The sequence below is a fragment of the Haliotis rubra genome, unplaced genomic scaffold (genome assembly GCF_003918875.1).
Source record: "Haliotis rubra isolate DU_JTF1 unplaced genomic scaffold, ASM391887v1 Scf134, whole genome shotgun sequence".
Taxonomy (NCBI): domain Eukaryota; kingdom Metazoa; phylum Mollusca; class Gastropoda; order Lepetellida; family Haliotidae; genus Haliotis; species Haliotis rubra.
This window is the reverse complement of record NW_025765270.1, coordinates 712,509-728,750: the sequence shown is the minus strand read 5'-3', so window position 1 is coordinate 728,750 and position 16,242 is coordinate 712,509. Positions and strand designations below refer to the sequence as shown.

At 42.5% G+C, this 16,242-nt stretch overlaps 1 protein-coding gene across 1 annotated transcript; it reads left to right on the top strand.

Moving 5' to 3' along the window:
* The first annotated feature begins 1,164 nt into the window (after positions 1-1,164).
* LOC124267846 (G-protein coupled receptor 161-like) lies at positions 1,165-7,369 on the top strand. Its single transcript, XM_046702837.1, is given in 3 exon segments — positions 1,165-1,401; positions 5,914-6,110; positions 6,113-7,369. Coding segments are annotated over 3 exon segments (1,677 nt in total). The 5' UTR covers positions 1,165-1,178.
* Positions 7,370-16,242: the final 8,873 nt, after the last annotated feature.

Genomic DNA, 16,242 nt, shown 5'->3' with positions numbered 1-16,242 from the left:
GAGGGTAAATATTCTTTCCTCAAAGTATCTAATGCTTTGCAATGAAAAATATAGTGGTATTCATCTGCGATGCTTTAGAAGTACATAGTTGACACGTTCTCTCGTCCCTTGGAATATTTTTCCAGCGGCCTGTCTCAATAGGTAAACTATGGTTACATGTTCTAAATCTCAATAATGGCAAAGAAATGCGTTTTGGAAGGAGGAGATATACATCAAAATTGGGAAATGGCTTTAGGTGCTGATAGTGTATACCCTTAGGACTAGAAATAATGTCATTGTGCCAGTTTTGGATAAATTGATCTTTAAGAATATGTTCAACTTTTGAGACCAGCCACTGGGTAGTACAAATTGAGGGATTATCAAAAACATACGAGAGTCCAGTATTGTCTAATATATTTTTAACGTGCGAGAGCCAGGGATTATGTTTTTTATCTAATGATCTTTGAAGTGATAAATACCTGTAAATTAAGTTCGTAAGCTTAAAACACCTTTGTATTTTGAGCAACCGTTATTAATTGCACATCCAGGAATATAAGGTCAGTTGGGCCGCCTACACATCTAAAACAATGTTAATACTCTGACTCAAACAGCAGCGTGTGGCAAGTACTGTCCTTGGCTTACTCTAGAAGCCTGTGGTACATCGCTGATCGTTTCCATAGTGACATCAGATTTAATATTCTCAGCACTTTAAATAAGCACAGTTGTATTGTCACAGAGTATGGATGTTGAAGAGATACATCTTAGTATTTGCTGTGCAAATATAAATTATAAAGCATGGCTGTTTCTTGACAATGTTTGTTTTACTTGTTTGTTTGTTCAAGTCGGGTCTGACCAGACAATCCGGTAGTTGACATTATGGGCATCGATCTGCGCAATAAAGATACGAAGGCGTGGGTCAACCTGGGTGCCGTTAGTGAGTGAGTGAATGGGTGGGTTGGTGGGTGAGTGAGTCAGTGAGTGAGTAGTTGAGTGGGTGAGTGGAGTGATATTAGCAAAGGGGCGTCACGCATGCTGTTTCCCGTGTGACGAATCAAACAATGGTCTTACGCGTGAAACGAAAACGGTTTATCACTAGACTTTCTTGACACCAAGCGTAGGGACAGTATCCGCCTACTTAGCCAGTCTAGGTACAAATTCAACACGATTCTATTCGCTTTCAGGGTTACAGTGGTGACAACATGACGGAGTCGCCATGTAACGTCAGTAACACATGTGACGGGGAGCTCCATGTCGACGACGTCATCAGCACAGCGGGGCTCGGTGCAGCGGTGACCTACTTCACGTTGGTGTTTCTAATGTCCCTCCTCTGTAACGGTACAATCTGCGTGGTGTTCTACAAGAGGCCACAGCTCCTGACAGTGTCCAACAGCTTTGTCCTGAACCTCACCTGCTGTGAACTTGGTAAGATCTATCAGAAAAATATTCGTTGTATGGTCGCTTATTTCATCATTTCAATAAGACAGAATTCAGAACAGCACGTTTGATTTCTGACTAAAGAAAATGAACGTCAGAGGGCAGTTTCAAATGAAAGTAATATAAGGACATTCCATAATATGTTTTGGTGTTCCTGAGTTCCTTAGTATCTTCACCAAAAAGGCATATCGAAACTAAACTCACTCACTCATTATGCATATGAGCGTGTTTCAGGAGAGTAAGCCCCCTGAGGTTCGAACCTTGTGAATCGGACGTTAGCAAACGCTACGCCCGCTAGCCGACTGTTTTCAGCCATCGTCTGTCAGCACAGTCCACATGCTTGTGGAATTCTTCAAAATTGCGGATCGCTTAGCCCACGTTTTCAGAAGTGCCAGAAACGTATCGCAGGTTAGGTGATCGTAATTCCTATTGATTAACACAAACGTACGGCAGTCGTAGCTACGGTTGTTTTGTAATAGGGCGGTGAGTAGGGCAGTCTGATTTATGTTGGTCAGACGGTTCAAATACGTCGGACTCACATCACTGCCAGGCTTCCCCTGTACTATAACAAAGTGGCGATAAACTCACTCACTCACCCGTGGCAAATAAACGCCAAGGCATGGATCTGACTCTCTGTGACGTAAATGAAATATGTTTTTAAATGGTATTAAATTAAGTGTCACTAGAAGTCATTCAAAATGTCAACCATGAACGCATCCGTGATCACAGCCTTTTCGAAAAGTTGAGCACGTGAAGCATTTCAAAGGTTCCATTTTTCATCAAAGCTGATATTACATGAATTTTTAAATTCAAACCATTTCATAATTAACTTGTGTGTACTTTACGCTAACAGATGATCAAAATCGGGAACCAGTCGTCACTGCTCCCATACCACTGATGCCTATTAACGTGCGATAACTGCTATATACTAAACGACCGTGCGATAACTGCTATATACTAAACGACCGGGCAATAACTGCTATATACTAAACGACCGGGCAATAACTGCTATATACTAAACGACCGGGCGATTACTGCTATATACTAAACGACCGGGCGATAACTGCTATATACTAAACGACCGGGCGATAACTGCTATATACTAAACGACCGGGCGATAACTGCAATATACTAAACGACCGGGCGATAACTGCTATATACTTAACGACCGTGCGATAACTGCTATATACTAAACGACCGGGCAATAACTGCTATATACTAAACGACCGTGCGATAACTGCTATATACTAAACGACCGGGCAATAACTGCTATATACTAAACGACCGGGCGATAACTGCTATATACTAAACGACCGTAACTGCGATAACTGCAATACTAAACAACTGGGCGATACTAAACGACCGGGCGATAACTGCTATATACTAAACGACCGGGCGATAACTGCTATATACTAAACGACCGGGCGATAACTGCTATATACTAAAACGGGCGATAACTGCTATATACTAAACGACCGGCGATAACTGCTATATACTAAACGACCGGGCGATAACTGCTATATACTAAACGACCGGGATAACTGATAGTAGTGCTATATACTAAACGACCGGGCGATGCGATAACTGCTATATACTAAACGACCGGGCGATAACTGCTAGTAGTATATACTAAACGACCGGGCGATAACTGCTATATAATCAAACGACCGGGCGATTACTGCTATATACTAAACGACCGGGCGATGACTGCTATATACTAAACGGCCGGGCGATGACTGCTATATACTAAACGACCGGGCGATAACTGCTATATATTCAACGACCGGGCGATAACTGCTATATACTAAACGACCGGGCGATAACTGCTATATACTAAACGACCGGGCAATAACTGCTATATACTAAACAACCGGGCGATAACTGCTATATACTAAACGACCAGGCAATAACTGCTATATACTAAACGACCGGGCAATAACTGCTATATACTAAACGTCCTCACTAACTGGTCGTGCTCCTGTACACCAAACTCCGACAAGCAAGCTGTCGCTGTACAAGTACTAGTTGACGAGTATCAAGGCATTTTGTGGGTTTCCGGAAACATGACATGACTGGGATTGCTGGAACACACATCAATAAGAAATGAGCTGTGTGATGAGGCGGATGCGGCGCGCACGAATATGTGGTCCTACTTTCCTACAATCCACGCTGCCTGTACTGTATCGTAGCACAAGAAATGGGTCTATTATTAAAACATAATTATTTCATTACTACCGACATGAGATAAAAGAGATAACAACCCGCAGACAGATTTAATTACGGCTGTCAACGAGGGTCCCACCGTAACATCCGTGCAGTCACTTTGGTGGAGTTAATACTGTCTCCTAGACAAATAACATTGCGTCCGAAGTGGACAGTTCTTCGTGGAAATCAATCAAGGAGCTCTGTCTGAACCAGTAGAAGCCGTCATGTCCATCCACATGAAGGGATGGTCGAACCACGCTTCATACTGTATTTCATTTATACTAGGTCTACTGGGTGGGCTGGGTCCAACCACACTTCATACCGCATTTCTAGGTATAAATCTATTTTAACTAGGTCTAAGACATTTCAAACTTACCCGTGAAGATCCATCTTCAGCAACCCATGCTTGTATTGTTGTAAAAGGCGACTAACGGGATCGGGTGGTCAGGCTCGCTGACTTGGTTGGCACATGTCATCGTATCCCAATTGTGTGAGGTGAGGTGAGGTGAGGTGAGGTGAAATTGGGTTTTACGTCGTGCTTGAGAATATTTCGCTCATATGACGACGTGCATGCGTGTGTATGTGTATGTGCGGCCGCTTGTACTAGCCCAGACTTAAGCTGGTTTTATAGTGCTAGCCCACTGAGATACCATGCCGCAGTGAAGCATGAATACCCCACTCAGACACATTATACTGACTCCAAGCCGACCAGTCCTTGTTGTACCCATTAATGCCGAGCGCCAGGCAGGGAACAAGTGCCATATTTTAACGTCTTTTGGTATGACGCGACCGGGGATCAAACCCGCGACCTTCCGCTCTCCGGGCGGACGCTCTAACCACTACACCACGGAGGCGGTCCCCAATTGTGTAGATCGATGCTCATGTTGTTTATCACTGGATTGTCTGGTTCAGACTCGCCGCCATATAGCTGTAATATTGCCGAGTACGGCGTTAAACAAAAAAACAAAAAAACAACCAGCATTTCAAACCTGAGGGGGCGGCCATGGTGCTGACAAATCATAACATAATCGAATCGGGATTCGAACCAACAATAATGGTTTTCTAGCACATCCAAGGGACATAACTCAGCACAGGGAAACGGGCCACAAGAAACAATCGCTTCCTATAAATAATCGTCTAGAACATGCAGAGACTGCACTGATTGGGTTCACTGTGCAGGGAATTGAATCTGCGTTATTTTAACTTGATTCAGATGCGGTAATTGGTAGTGGTATTTCCGTCAGGATTATGTGTTCAGCGTCTCTGTGGCATCCGGTATTGTTTGTCTGAAGAAGAACATATTTATAGTTCAGCTGGAGAGTGCATTAGTTATGGCGCTTGTTTCGGTGTACACAGTGTTGACGAGAGTCCACCGTGTTTATCAACTGGCGACATGTTGCTAACACCAGTGTTTACACTTTCCTAAGTGAATATTTAACTCATGTCGATTATGCATTGGACGTTATCGATATCCGTTCATCCTTTACTAATCGATCAATCAAATTGTCACCTCATTATTATCCCAGTCAAAAATGGCCAAAATTTACTGCATCAAAAGTACAACCTTCTATGAAATTTTATCGAATGTTTTTGATGTTATCGTTGTACTGAAACTTCTGTTATACTTATACTCATAAAAAACGCAACAGATCCAAGTGATCATGCTACTTGTTGTTTGCGTAAACAATAAGCCTTAGGTGTGTTGTGGCTTAAACTGTAAGTGTGAGTGAGTGAGTGGGTTTGGTTAAGGCTTCTTTCAGTAATATTTCAGTTATAAAAAATATTACTGAAAGGAGCCTCAACCACGGTCTAAGTAAACTTAGGCTCAGTATTATTCGTAACACTGCTATACTACTATAACGGATAATACTAAGTTTACTAATACCGAATATAGCAGTGTAACGAATAATACTGAGCCTAAGTTTACTTAGATTGCCTCAACCCAACCCAGGGTGTGCCAAATTAATAAGGTAACAGAATATCAAGTCTTAGACGTACACTAATGTGATGAAACAGGTGCTCCCAAAACTAAAATAATAATCAGGACGAACTTGGATTTGAACTCACGATATGGTGATATCTTATTACCTCATGAAGGCGACTGAGCACATGGAATTACAACGCCTTAGACCGCTGTCATATAGCTGGAATATTGCTGAGTGCGGCGATATACAACCAACCAACCAACCCTAGACCTGTGGGTCACCTGTCCCCCTTTTGTATTGTAAGGATTGAATGTATCTATTTAAATATATATTCAACTATACTATTATGTTATTTTGCTTTTTTCTTCAGGTCTGTCCATTTTAATCATGCCGTTCCTGATGCTGTCCCTTGTGTCCCAAGAGTGGGTCATGGGCGACCTCTGGTGTCGAATTCAGGCGTATCTTCTGACGGTGCTCGTCATCGCCCTGCAGTACTCCCTCCTCATCATCTCCGTGGACCGCAACTACGCCATCGTCAACTCCCTCCGCTACCCCTACGTCTTCTCCCCCCCCGTCTCGGCAATCTCCTCATCGCCCTCACCTGGCTACTAGGCTTTGCATTTGGCATGCCGCCATTGTTTACATACGGGGAACTCTCCTATCAGCGTACCCAGTTCGTGTGTGGAAATACTTGGGAGGCTGAGAGCAAATACAGTATATTCTTTATTCTTGCTGCTTTCCTGTTACCGTTTATTGTTCAGACGTGCTGCTATTTGAGCATTTTCAAAGCAGCAATCAAACACACAAAAGCAGCTAACAGGATATATCCATCTGTTGGAAGCACTAGCACCACCCAGGATATCTCCATCGTGGCCACCATTGAAATTGACGATGTCACATCTCGTGTGCCGAGATCTCGGAGGACAGAGTGTAAGGCGGTGAAAACAATTCTGATCATTTACGGATCTTATGTTATTTCATGGACGTTTTTCATCATAGCCGGCCTCATGAAAGCATTTGGCGCGGAAACGTCTGCCTATATGGATATGACCGGAATTTGTCTCGTGTTCCTGTCATGCGCAATTAATCCTGTTATTTATGCCTTCATGAACAGACTTACTCGTTATGAGATTTGGAAATACTTACGTTCAGGACAGAGGTTCGCGGGTCGAGAAGCAACTGTGCTGGAAAGCGAGGAATTTTACTCGACGACACTCACCACAAACTTCTCATCAAGTCGACATACATCCGGGACGTTTGTACCCGTCGCCAGAGGGCGCTCTAACAGCATCAAAGTTGCATGTGCCAGACACGGAGACATGCTTACGATTCACGAAGTCTCCGAAACAGACGATGAACTAATAACAAATTGTGCTTTAAACGAAACCTCACAAATACAACCCAAATCGACCGCCACTCGATTAGGCACACACAACACTAACGAAGTGATACTTCGACCACCCAAGTTCAGAAAAATGTCTTTCAGACGTTGCCATAGCAATGGTGATATGTCAAAAACTGTTTACAAAAATGTCAATGGGAAACTAGTTCCAACATTGAAAAGACAAAATAATAACATTCCGAAGGCTTCTCACCCAAATGACCAACGAAAGTTTTTAGTGAGATCTCAATCATTTGTTAGTGGTCTTTCAGGCAGCAGTTTGCAGGATGCTCTCAAGAAGACGATTAGACTGCAGGCGGCTTTAGCAATAGGTACTGGCGACAATGTGTTAACCAATGGTAAGAAGAGACCTGGGGAGGGCTTCACAGGTCGCCGACAGCGAAATATGATATCGTCACTGGCGTCAGTTGACGATCTCTTGTGATGTCAATATATTCGTGTTTTGTCCTTGAAATTATTAAAATATGTAAGTAAAGATTAGTACTTTCACTTATTTATGAAAACTGAAATCGTTTTCAAATGAAGTCACCTTTGTTTTCGTTTTCAAACATTAGTCTGTTTTCACCCGTGAAGATCCGGGGAAGAATTGTTTGGTAGCGGTAGATCGTGCTATATACTGACGGGTTTGGTTATTTCTAGCTAACCATGCAGTCAGTGTATCTCTGTGGTGTTTCTGTTCTCGTTCTTTCATAGTTTAAATGGGCTGGGTTTATTAAGAGTGTGTTTCTTTAAATATATATTCAGTGCATGCTCCCTTGATGTAGTGGATAGAGCATCTGCCAAAAAGAACAGAAGGTCCAAACTACAAACAAGTATTTATTGTTTCCCTCCTGTCTTGAGATAATACAAGGACTGTTAGCTCAGCTGGAGTCTCCCCATAAAAATGGAATTTGTCAGAACAGGCATGAGCAGTAACATTCGCGAACACACGTGCACTACAACGACGCCACAAAGCAGCAATTGTCTTGAACGCGACGTTAAACTCTATCTCACCTCACCTCCCTCCCTCCCCCACACCCGGTAAGAATTGGCCTTGAGATTTTGTTATACTCCCCATGAAACAAAAGGATTTTTTGTCTTGAACGCGACGTTATACTCTGAAGGATTACAAAAAACACACTGCTCAGGTGTTAATTTTGAAGTTACTGGTGTTACCTTACCACAGAAGGGTGTCTCCGGACAGATGCTCTACCCACTACACCACGGAGGCGGTCTCCACGAAGTAGAAAAGGGCACCTGTTTACACTGGTTGTGTACGAGTATTACCTCAGACATTGGATCTATTCCAATATTTATTCTCAATAAATTAATGGTGTGTCGGACGGCTGTAAAAGACCGTCGGTTGGGGAGTTTTACAAACAACAGGAATGGAATGGTGTCCTGAGGCGACATACACGTCAATCTGCAACAGCAGGGGCGTACGTAACGTCATTTACACAGACGGGGACGCTGACGGAGTGCAGTACATTGTTTAGTTAGACTTGACTGCAATGGAAAGAGAACTCTTTGATTCGTTAACGCAAGTTGCCAGATCAATATTATAATAACTAGACAAGAGAGTGATGTCCAGTTTCAGCTGTATTACCATATACCACTGAACGTGTTGAGTTTATAACTGTACTTGTAGACTCACTCTCTCTCACTCTTTCACACACTCACTCACACACTCACTCACTCCCCGTTGTTTTCCCAAAGATTATTTCACTGTTGGTACAATCACTGCATGTTTCTAGGACCACAAGTCCAGGGTGTTTCAGCTGACCTTCATTACAACATTATGACGTACTACTCGCTCGCTCAATTCCTGGACTGGGTAGAGTATCCCTAGTGGTGAAAGCGTTCGCTCATCACGCCGAAGACCCTAAGTTCGATTTGCCCACTATGGATACAATGTGTGAAGACCATTCCTGATGTCCCCGCCGTGTTCCATGTATTGCTGGAATATTGCTAAAAGCGGCGTAAACCATAAACTCACTCACTCGCTCAAGGATTCGTTTTTCACTTTAAACATTATTTACTCCACCAGTCACGTACCTTGATACACTGTCACTGTAAACATCAGCGACAGGTTTCTGTAGATATGTTATGTTCAGCACAATAATTTGATGTGGATTTGATGCATCCATATTTTTCCGAATGTACAGTTTTGCAATCTAATTATATTCGGATCTTTACTCTAATTTCATACACTCTCTTGACGGAGACGGCGTCCCGGTTGGCCTAGTATAGTTTAAAGGCGGCAATTATAGCTGTGCATAGGTGGGTCCATGGTAACGCCCGAAACCTACGACCGCGGGTTCGGATCCCTGTTATTTCGAGGATTTTCAGCTACGCAACTCTTAGGTTTCACCAACTGCAAAAGGTCTGACGCCTGCATGACTTTGGGCGTTCCTCCAACATAATGAGTGTGAGTGAGTGAGTTTAGTTTTACGCCGCTTTTGTAATATTCTAGCAATATCACGGCGAGTGACACCAGAAATGGGCTTCACACATTGTACACATCTGGGGAATCGAACCCGGGTCTTCGGCGTGACGAGCCAACGCTTTAACCACTAGGCTACCCCACCGCCCCACAACATGAGGCTGACACGCAGCAGTATACATGTAACTGTAATAGTGTTCAAAGCTGCGTTAAAGTAACTCACTCACTCTTAACTGAAACGGTCTGCATCAAGTAGCTCTGCCCATGCAGGAGAGTGAGTGAGTGAGTGACTACGTTCACGCGCCGATTAAAGTGAGTGAGTGAGTTTAGTTTTACGCTGCACTCAGCAATATTCCAGGTATATGGTCTGTAAATAATCGAGTCTGGACCAGACAATCCAGTGATCCGCAGATTAAAGCTTCCTACTAGCAGCCCTATCACATGGAACACGGTGAACATGCTCTACATATGCGTATCTTGGAACTACAATATTTTCAGGGAATAACATTTGTAGTGTTTTCTTCAAGGTGAGAGAGTGACTTCAAGAATATTACCACATGTCAGAGTAAGGCGAGGAAGGGGGAAGGGGGGGATTTTGTGATGATGATGATTTTCATGGAGAGGCATGTACAATGTGAATGACCTCCCTAACATGTATGTACAAAATAAGTGACCCATCCTTCCTTCCCAAAATTTTTAAGCACAATAAATTAATATTACTATGTACAAAATTGCTGACCCCCCTTAGTACATTACATTAGTAGTTGTGTACAAAACTGATGACCCATATGCCACCCCAGAACAAAATGGGCGACACACACACACACACACACACACACACACACACACACCGCTTAAAATCGCCATCATCACCTCCACTAGCCATAAATCATGAACGTCCCTTAATGGGGTATGATAGTGTGCCAACTGACAAAACACTGATAAGCATTAGGGGAGACTTTGGATCCAAACCCTACCAGTTGAGGATCCGGGCACCCATAAGGGACACTACTCTGAGGGGGGTAACTGCCGAGCTGCACATGACTCAGCTACTTCACCCTTCGATTTGTTTCTTTGATAATACATATATGCAGTACTTGGCAATGTTCCAACTGTATGAGGGCCGTATGTAAATAATCGGGTATTGATCATACCACCCGGTGACTGATAGTACCCAATCACAGTGCTAGGAACCTACTTGAACCCGAAATCCCAACAGGGTGCCTTGCAAAACAACCTGATCTTTTGTAAATGCCAATAACTGCTTTCAAGGACAACCATTTTGAGAATAATTACTGTCACATAAATACTGATCAGCACAAACAAACATCCGATATGATTACAGGAAACAGTTTATTCAACACAATGATGACATCCAAGTTCCTGAAAATAACAGACAAATCATTTCCATAAATAACAAATATCTGCTAACATTACTTGCAGGCTCTTTCAGTGTTGTCACAACCCCTAGTGTGCAGTACACAACCCTGTGCACTTACAAGAACCCACTCATCCAATGGTAGGTGACCAGATGGTGGACACACGAACACGTGCAGACACCTAGTTGCGGGTATAGTAACGTGCAGTAAACTTGGACAAAATACTGTGACTATGTGTCCAATTTCACCCAGCTGCAAATGGGTACCTTGTGAGGATGAGGCTGTGTGATAACTCGCTGCGCCTAACAGGCTGCATGAGTTGAATACTCCCCAGGGAGTTGAGTTGGTTAAAAAAGAACGGTTTAAAAGCAAGACATCTGTTGATCAAGGGAACAGTCCAGCGCCTTGAGCATGTACTAGTTGTGTGGATATGTGCACTATATAAATATCCTATAAAAGCAGTGTCTACGATTCCGACATTACGTTAAGCATGTGTTTATGAACTGAGGGATGATACCACGTGTCCGCCTCAAAAGTGGGCGTGTCCTGCCTCACCGGTGTTAACCGTCAAACACATACAGAGGGAAGTGAGTTGTTCGCCAAAACAAAACACGTGTACAAGTTAAAATATGAAATTGTTTCGGACATCATTTTATGTTCTGGTGAATCAGATCTTGACATGTCCTCCTCACCGCTACCACAAAATGGTAGGAATGAGGGGGAACCTTGATCCAACAACTTTTGGGCAAGAGAACAAGACTCCAGCCTGGTTCCCTGGGTCTGTTGCGCCTGCGCTAACGCTCCGACACTAGCGCAGGCGCAACAGACCCAGGGAACCAGGCTGACAAGACTTCCTCTTTAAATCCCAATTCGCTTCCAGTCAAAAAAGACATGATAGTGACACCGATGTAAGGGACCGTTCATAATTTATGGTTAGGGGGTGTGATGATGATTTTAAGGGCGGTTCACCCATTTTGTTCTGGCGAGCTAGGGGGGGGGTCATCAATTTTGTACATAAAAATATGCTTAAAATTGGGCTTAGAAATTATGGGTAGAGGAGGGGGGTCATTGATTTTGTACATGACATGCAGGGGGGTCACTTATTATGCACATAAACTTTAGGGGGTGTCATTCACATTGTACAAGCTTCTCCATAAAAATCATTATCACCCCCACCCCAGCCCTAGCCATAAATTATGAACGGTCCCTAAACGTACTTGCGATTGTTCCATGTCGTGTCTGTAATTGAAGTGGTGTGCGTGCTTACAATGATTCACCTTGTAACTTACATATAATCAAGCGCATTGTAATGAATCATTATTGGTTTAATTTCCGTTCTGGAACACATGCTATAAGACATCAACATCCTGCAACTCTCTAAATACATATTCACAAAGTTAACAGGTTATTTGCTCATGCGTGCTTGTATGCGCCCGTGCGTGCATGTGAGTGTCAACTTCAAGTATGTCTTCAGCAACCCATGCTTGCCACAAATGGCGACTATGCTTGTGGTAAGAGGCGACTAACGGATCGGGTGGTCAGGCTCACTGACTTGGTTGACACATGTCATCGGTTCCCAATTGCGCAGATCGATGCTCATGCTGTTGATCACTGGATTGTCTGGTCCAAATTCGATTATTTTCAGACCATCGCCATATAGCTGGAATATTGCTGAGTGCGGCGTTAAACTAAACTCACTCACTCTAGTATGACCTGCCTGGGCATCAAACCACCTTCTGCTCTCCAGGCAGACTCTTTATCCACTGTACCGTGAAGTCTGTCAGACTGATTCACATAATCCACACATCACACTGCTCTACCCTGCAGCCCAGATCTTTTCAACAAAGTCAAACCTGGACATGAGTGAGTGTAAGTCTTGACCCTGCAGCCTGGGTTCTGTTGTACAAAACAACCTTAGCGCTAAGGCTACCTTAAGCCTATGTTAGGTATGGGAGTTGCGTCACCTTAGCGCTAAGATCACTTTGTACAACGGTACCCAGGACAGATACATGTAATCCACAGGTTGATGTTGTGACCAAAGATCCATGGGTTGGTGTGGTATAACAAGCTGTCATAATGCCCAGACCAAACACACACAATCCTTATCAATGGTTTATCATGTTTTATTTCTCAGTATTACATAAGTAGCAAATAACAATTATACATAACATGCAGTATGGCTATGTACAAAGGATGAAGTGATAGATGAAGAAATCATATGAAAATAAGCAAATGATACTCTACAATTGCCAGCTGTTTCATTAACGACAGAAAACCTATGGACAAAGTCGGAACTGGGAGGATGGATAACCGTATAATATGCTCATCACCTGTTTAGACAACACACTGAGTTCCTTGAAACACTAGTTCCTGGAGCTACCAGACTACCTGCTGAATGTTTCTAAACAAATGTCAAAAATAGATTTAACTTTATATCCATTGAAGGATTCAAACCCAGACTGTGTCAACAACAAGTTGACACACAGCCATCATCTCACCAACTTCAAATCCGAGAAGATGGCTATATGATTGGGCAGGTTTCAGTACCAGGATGTTTCACCCATTTACTTATTTATGGTAAAGACTGATCTTGTCCATTTCTTGAGGTCAGTCAACAGTCACTATATTTCACAGTCTTATTAAATCTGATCTTATACGTCTACATGATACCCATCTGCATGAAGATCTCAACCAAATCCATATCAGGTCATGTCTGGTGAACCATTTATCAGCCTTCATGCTATCAGAGGGACACATCCGATTTCTTTAACTCAAGAATGAAGAATGAGGACTATTTTAAGGATATACAACTTCCTTATTCTATAAAGGCGACGTTTCAACATAGATTCTAATGTCATTGGGCCTAAAAAAAAAAAAGCTTGTGGTTCCGATTTCCCGACCGACCCTAAATATTCCCGCCGAGCCTTACTTTTACTCACCACATATCAAATTAAATTTATTTTCTGACACATGTGTAGTGTAAAATATTTTGCAAAAACCAAAAACCTACCTACCTACCCTAGTTCTGAAATGTAGGAAATCGGAACCACAACATTTAATTTTTTTTGGCCTTGTCAAGCAAGTGATTTTAACTCAAAACTGACTTAACCTAAGATATCATATTGTGGATGAGTAATACACTTATCAACACAAATAGGATGTAACGACAAGGGTACGTTCGTGTTCAGGTTAGGATTTTCAACCGGCTAATTTTAAAACCAGGATGGAACTGGTTAAAGGCCATCCACTACCTTCACTTTGATTGGGTGACCCATGTTCCCCTAAGGTTCATCTGCAATTCCAATGGAAATATCAGGTCTTCATGCAGAAATATCAGAGTAAAATATGCGATTTCAAATGAGACTGGCTTCAATTCTGAGTAAGGAGAATCCTGATTGTATAAAGCATGATCACTACCATCACTAAGGTCACTGAACTTTCAGTGTATTGCAATGTGCTGCAACATGTGTATAACATCAGTCAGTCAAGTATTCAGACAAAATATACAGGAGATATAAAATGCAAACAAAAATTGTAAAATACTATCTTCTGCTTTCATGTGAAGAGGTAATGTGTCAGTGTTTAATTAATTGACTAAAATCTTCTAAATGTGTCTTATTTGGGGTTGCAATAGTTACAAATGGCAGAAAACAGCCAAAAAACAATAACCTGTAATCAGGAAATGCACAGAGGTAGCCACCATGTAATCAGAATCAGTGACAGATAGACACAGTCATTACCAGATCCATGTTAGATGGTGAGATATGGAATAACACCATCTCACAGATCAGTGATGTCATTTGATTGTGAGGTAATCATAACCCATGACATCACAATGGTCTACAAAGGATTCATCTCAAATGATGTGATATATTTGTGAGAGCCAGCCTAGGATGATAAATAGGGAATCTCACCCAAGTGTCTACTGATATCAATTATATCAACACGAGTTGAAAAAGTTACAAATATCTGAGGCTTGCCCAGGATATTTTCACTTTTATCAACGAGGGTTGATATAATTGATATCAGTAGACACGAGGGTGAGATTCTATTTATCATAAAAAAATCACTCTTCATTAGTTTTCAATGAAAAATGTGCATCTCTGAACACAGTACTGCAATTTGAATTGCAGTGCAGCGATGTCATAGCATTGTGACATCATCAAGTTCATGATGTCATAGCATTGTCAGGGCATTGTACAAAATCTACTGTCACAACGATATCTCCTAGGAGATATCATATGATCTCACACATGTGATATCTCCTGTGGAACACAGTTTTGGATGATAAATAAAGTTATCAAACAAGACATCAAAGTCCAACTTGACCCAACTTGCCAATGAGTTCACATTCTCTGAAACACAGAACCAGCTTCACACTCTGAATCCTTGTGATAGGCTTTACCACCTGGCTAGCCCAGCCAGCTGTTCTTGTACTGCATCTACATAAACTGGAAATCTACACAAACATGACAACTGAGGCATTTCCATGGAAAACAAAGCGAAAGCAAACATGCGACACTGATACACCATGAAAACATAAGTCGGCAGGTTACTCTGGTCTTGATCCGCCATCAACATCCTCACAAGGACATTAGTACCTGAAGAGTTACCTCCCTCTACTTGCCCTCATGCCCAGCGTTTCAAGAAAAAAAAAAGGTTCATATTTGTAAAACAGCTGAGCTGAACAACTGGCAAAATTCATAGAAATGACCGGCTGGCTCAACTCCGAGACTGACTATCATTCCTCCTGTTAATTTATGATATGGATATAGCAATAACACTCTATGTAACACAGTTCACTCTGATTTTGTTTCAGGACGACGAGACATACTTATTTTGTCAAGCAGCCGCAGGCCTGGCTTGGTGGTACTGGTCAACTCCTGGTCAACTCGCATGACTTAAAGGACATGAACAAGGAGACTGCGTGTTCCTTCAAGGAACAATATTACATTCAGCACCTCTGTGCACTTTGATAGCGTGCAAGGCATTTGCCTTGTTGGGGCAGTGTTGCTGGGAGCTGTTTTGACAACATAGGTAGATATCCCCAGAAATCTCAGGTATAGCTATGTCCAGTGAGTGAGTGAGTGGTTTAATGCTGCCTTTAGCAGTACTCCAGTAACATCGCACTGTGTCAGCTTCATGTGGGAGGACAACCTGAAGTGCTGCAGGTCTAAAACATTCTCCATATTGGTGAAGCCACAGGCAAGGGTATGGTTCTGACACATCCAGAAACAAAATCAAGGCAAACCCATGATGATAGGTTTCGCGCCTGCCTCTGAACAGCAACTGGAGACTAAGCAGTGCCACTAAGCCAACCGGCCACGTCTAGTCCAACAGCTGTACCTCGAGTTATCTGCAGCTGCACTGTGTTAACAGATGCCTTAAACCTGGGTTTATACAACCGACCATCATAAAACTGCTGTTTACATCTCTGCATGTGTTAACAGATGCCTAAATTCCACATGACTGATGAATCTCGATGAACATTAAATT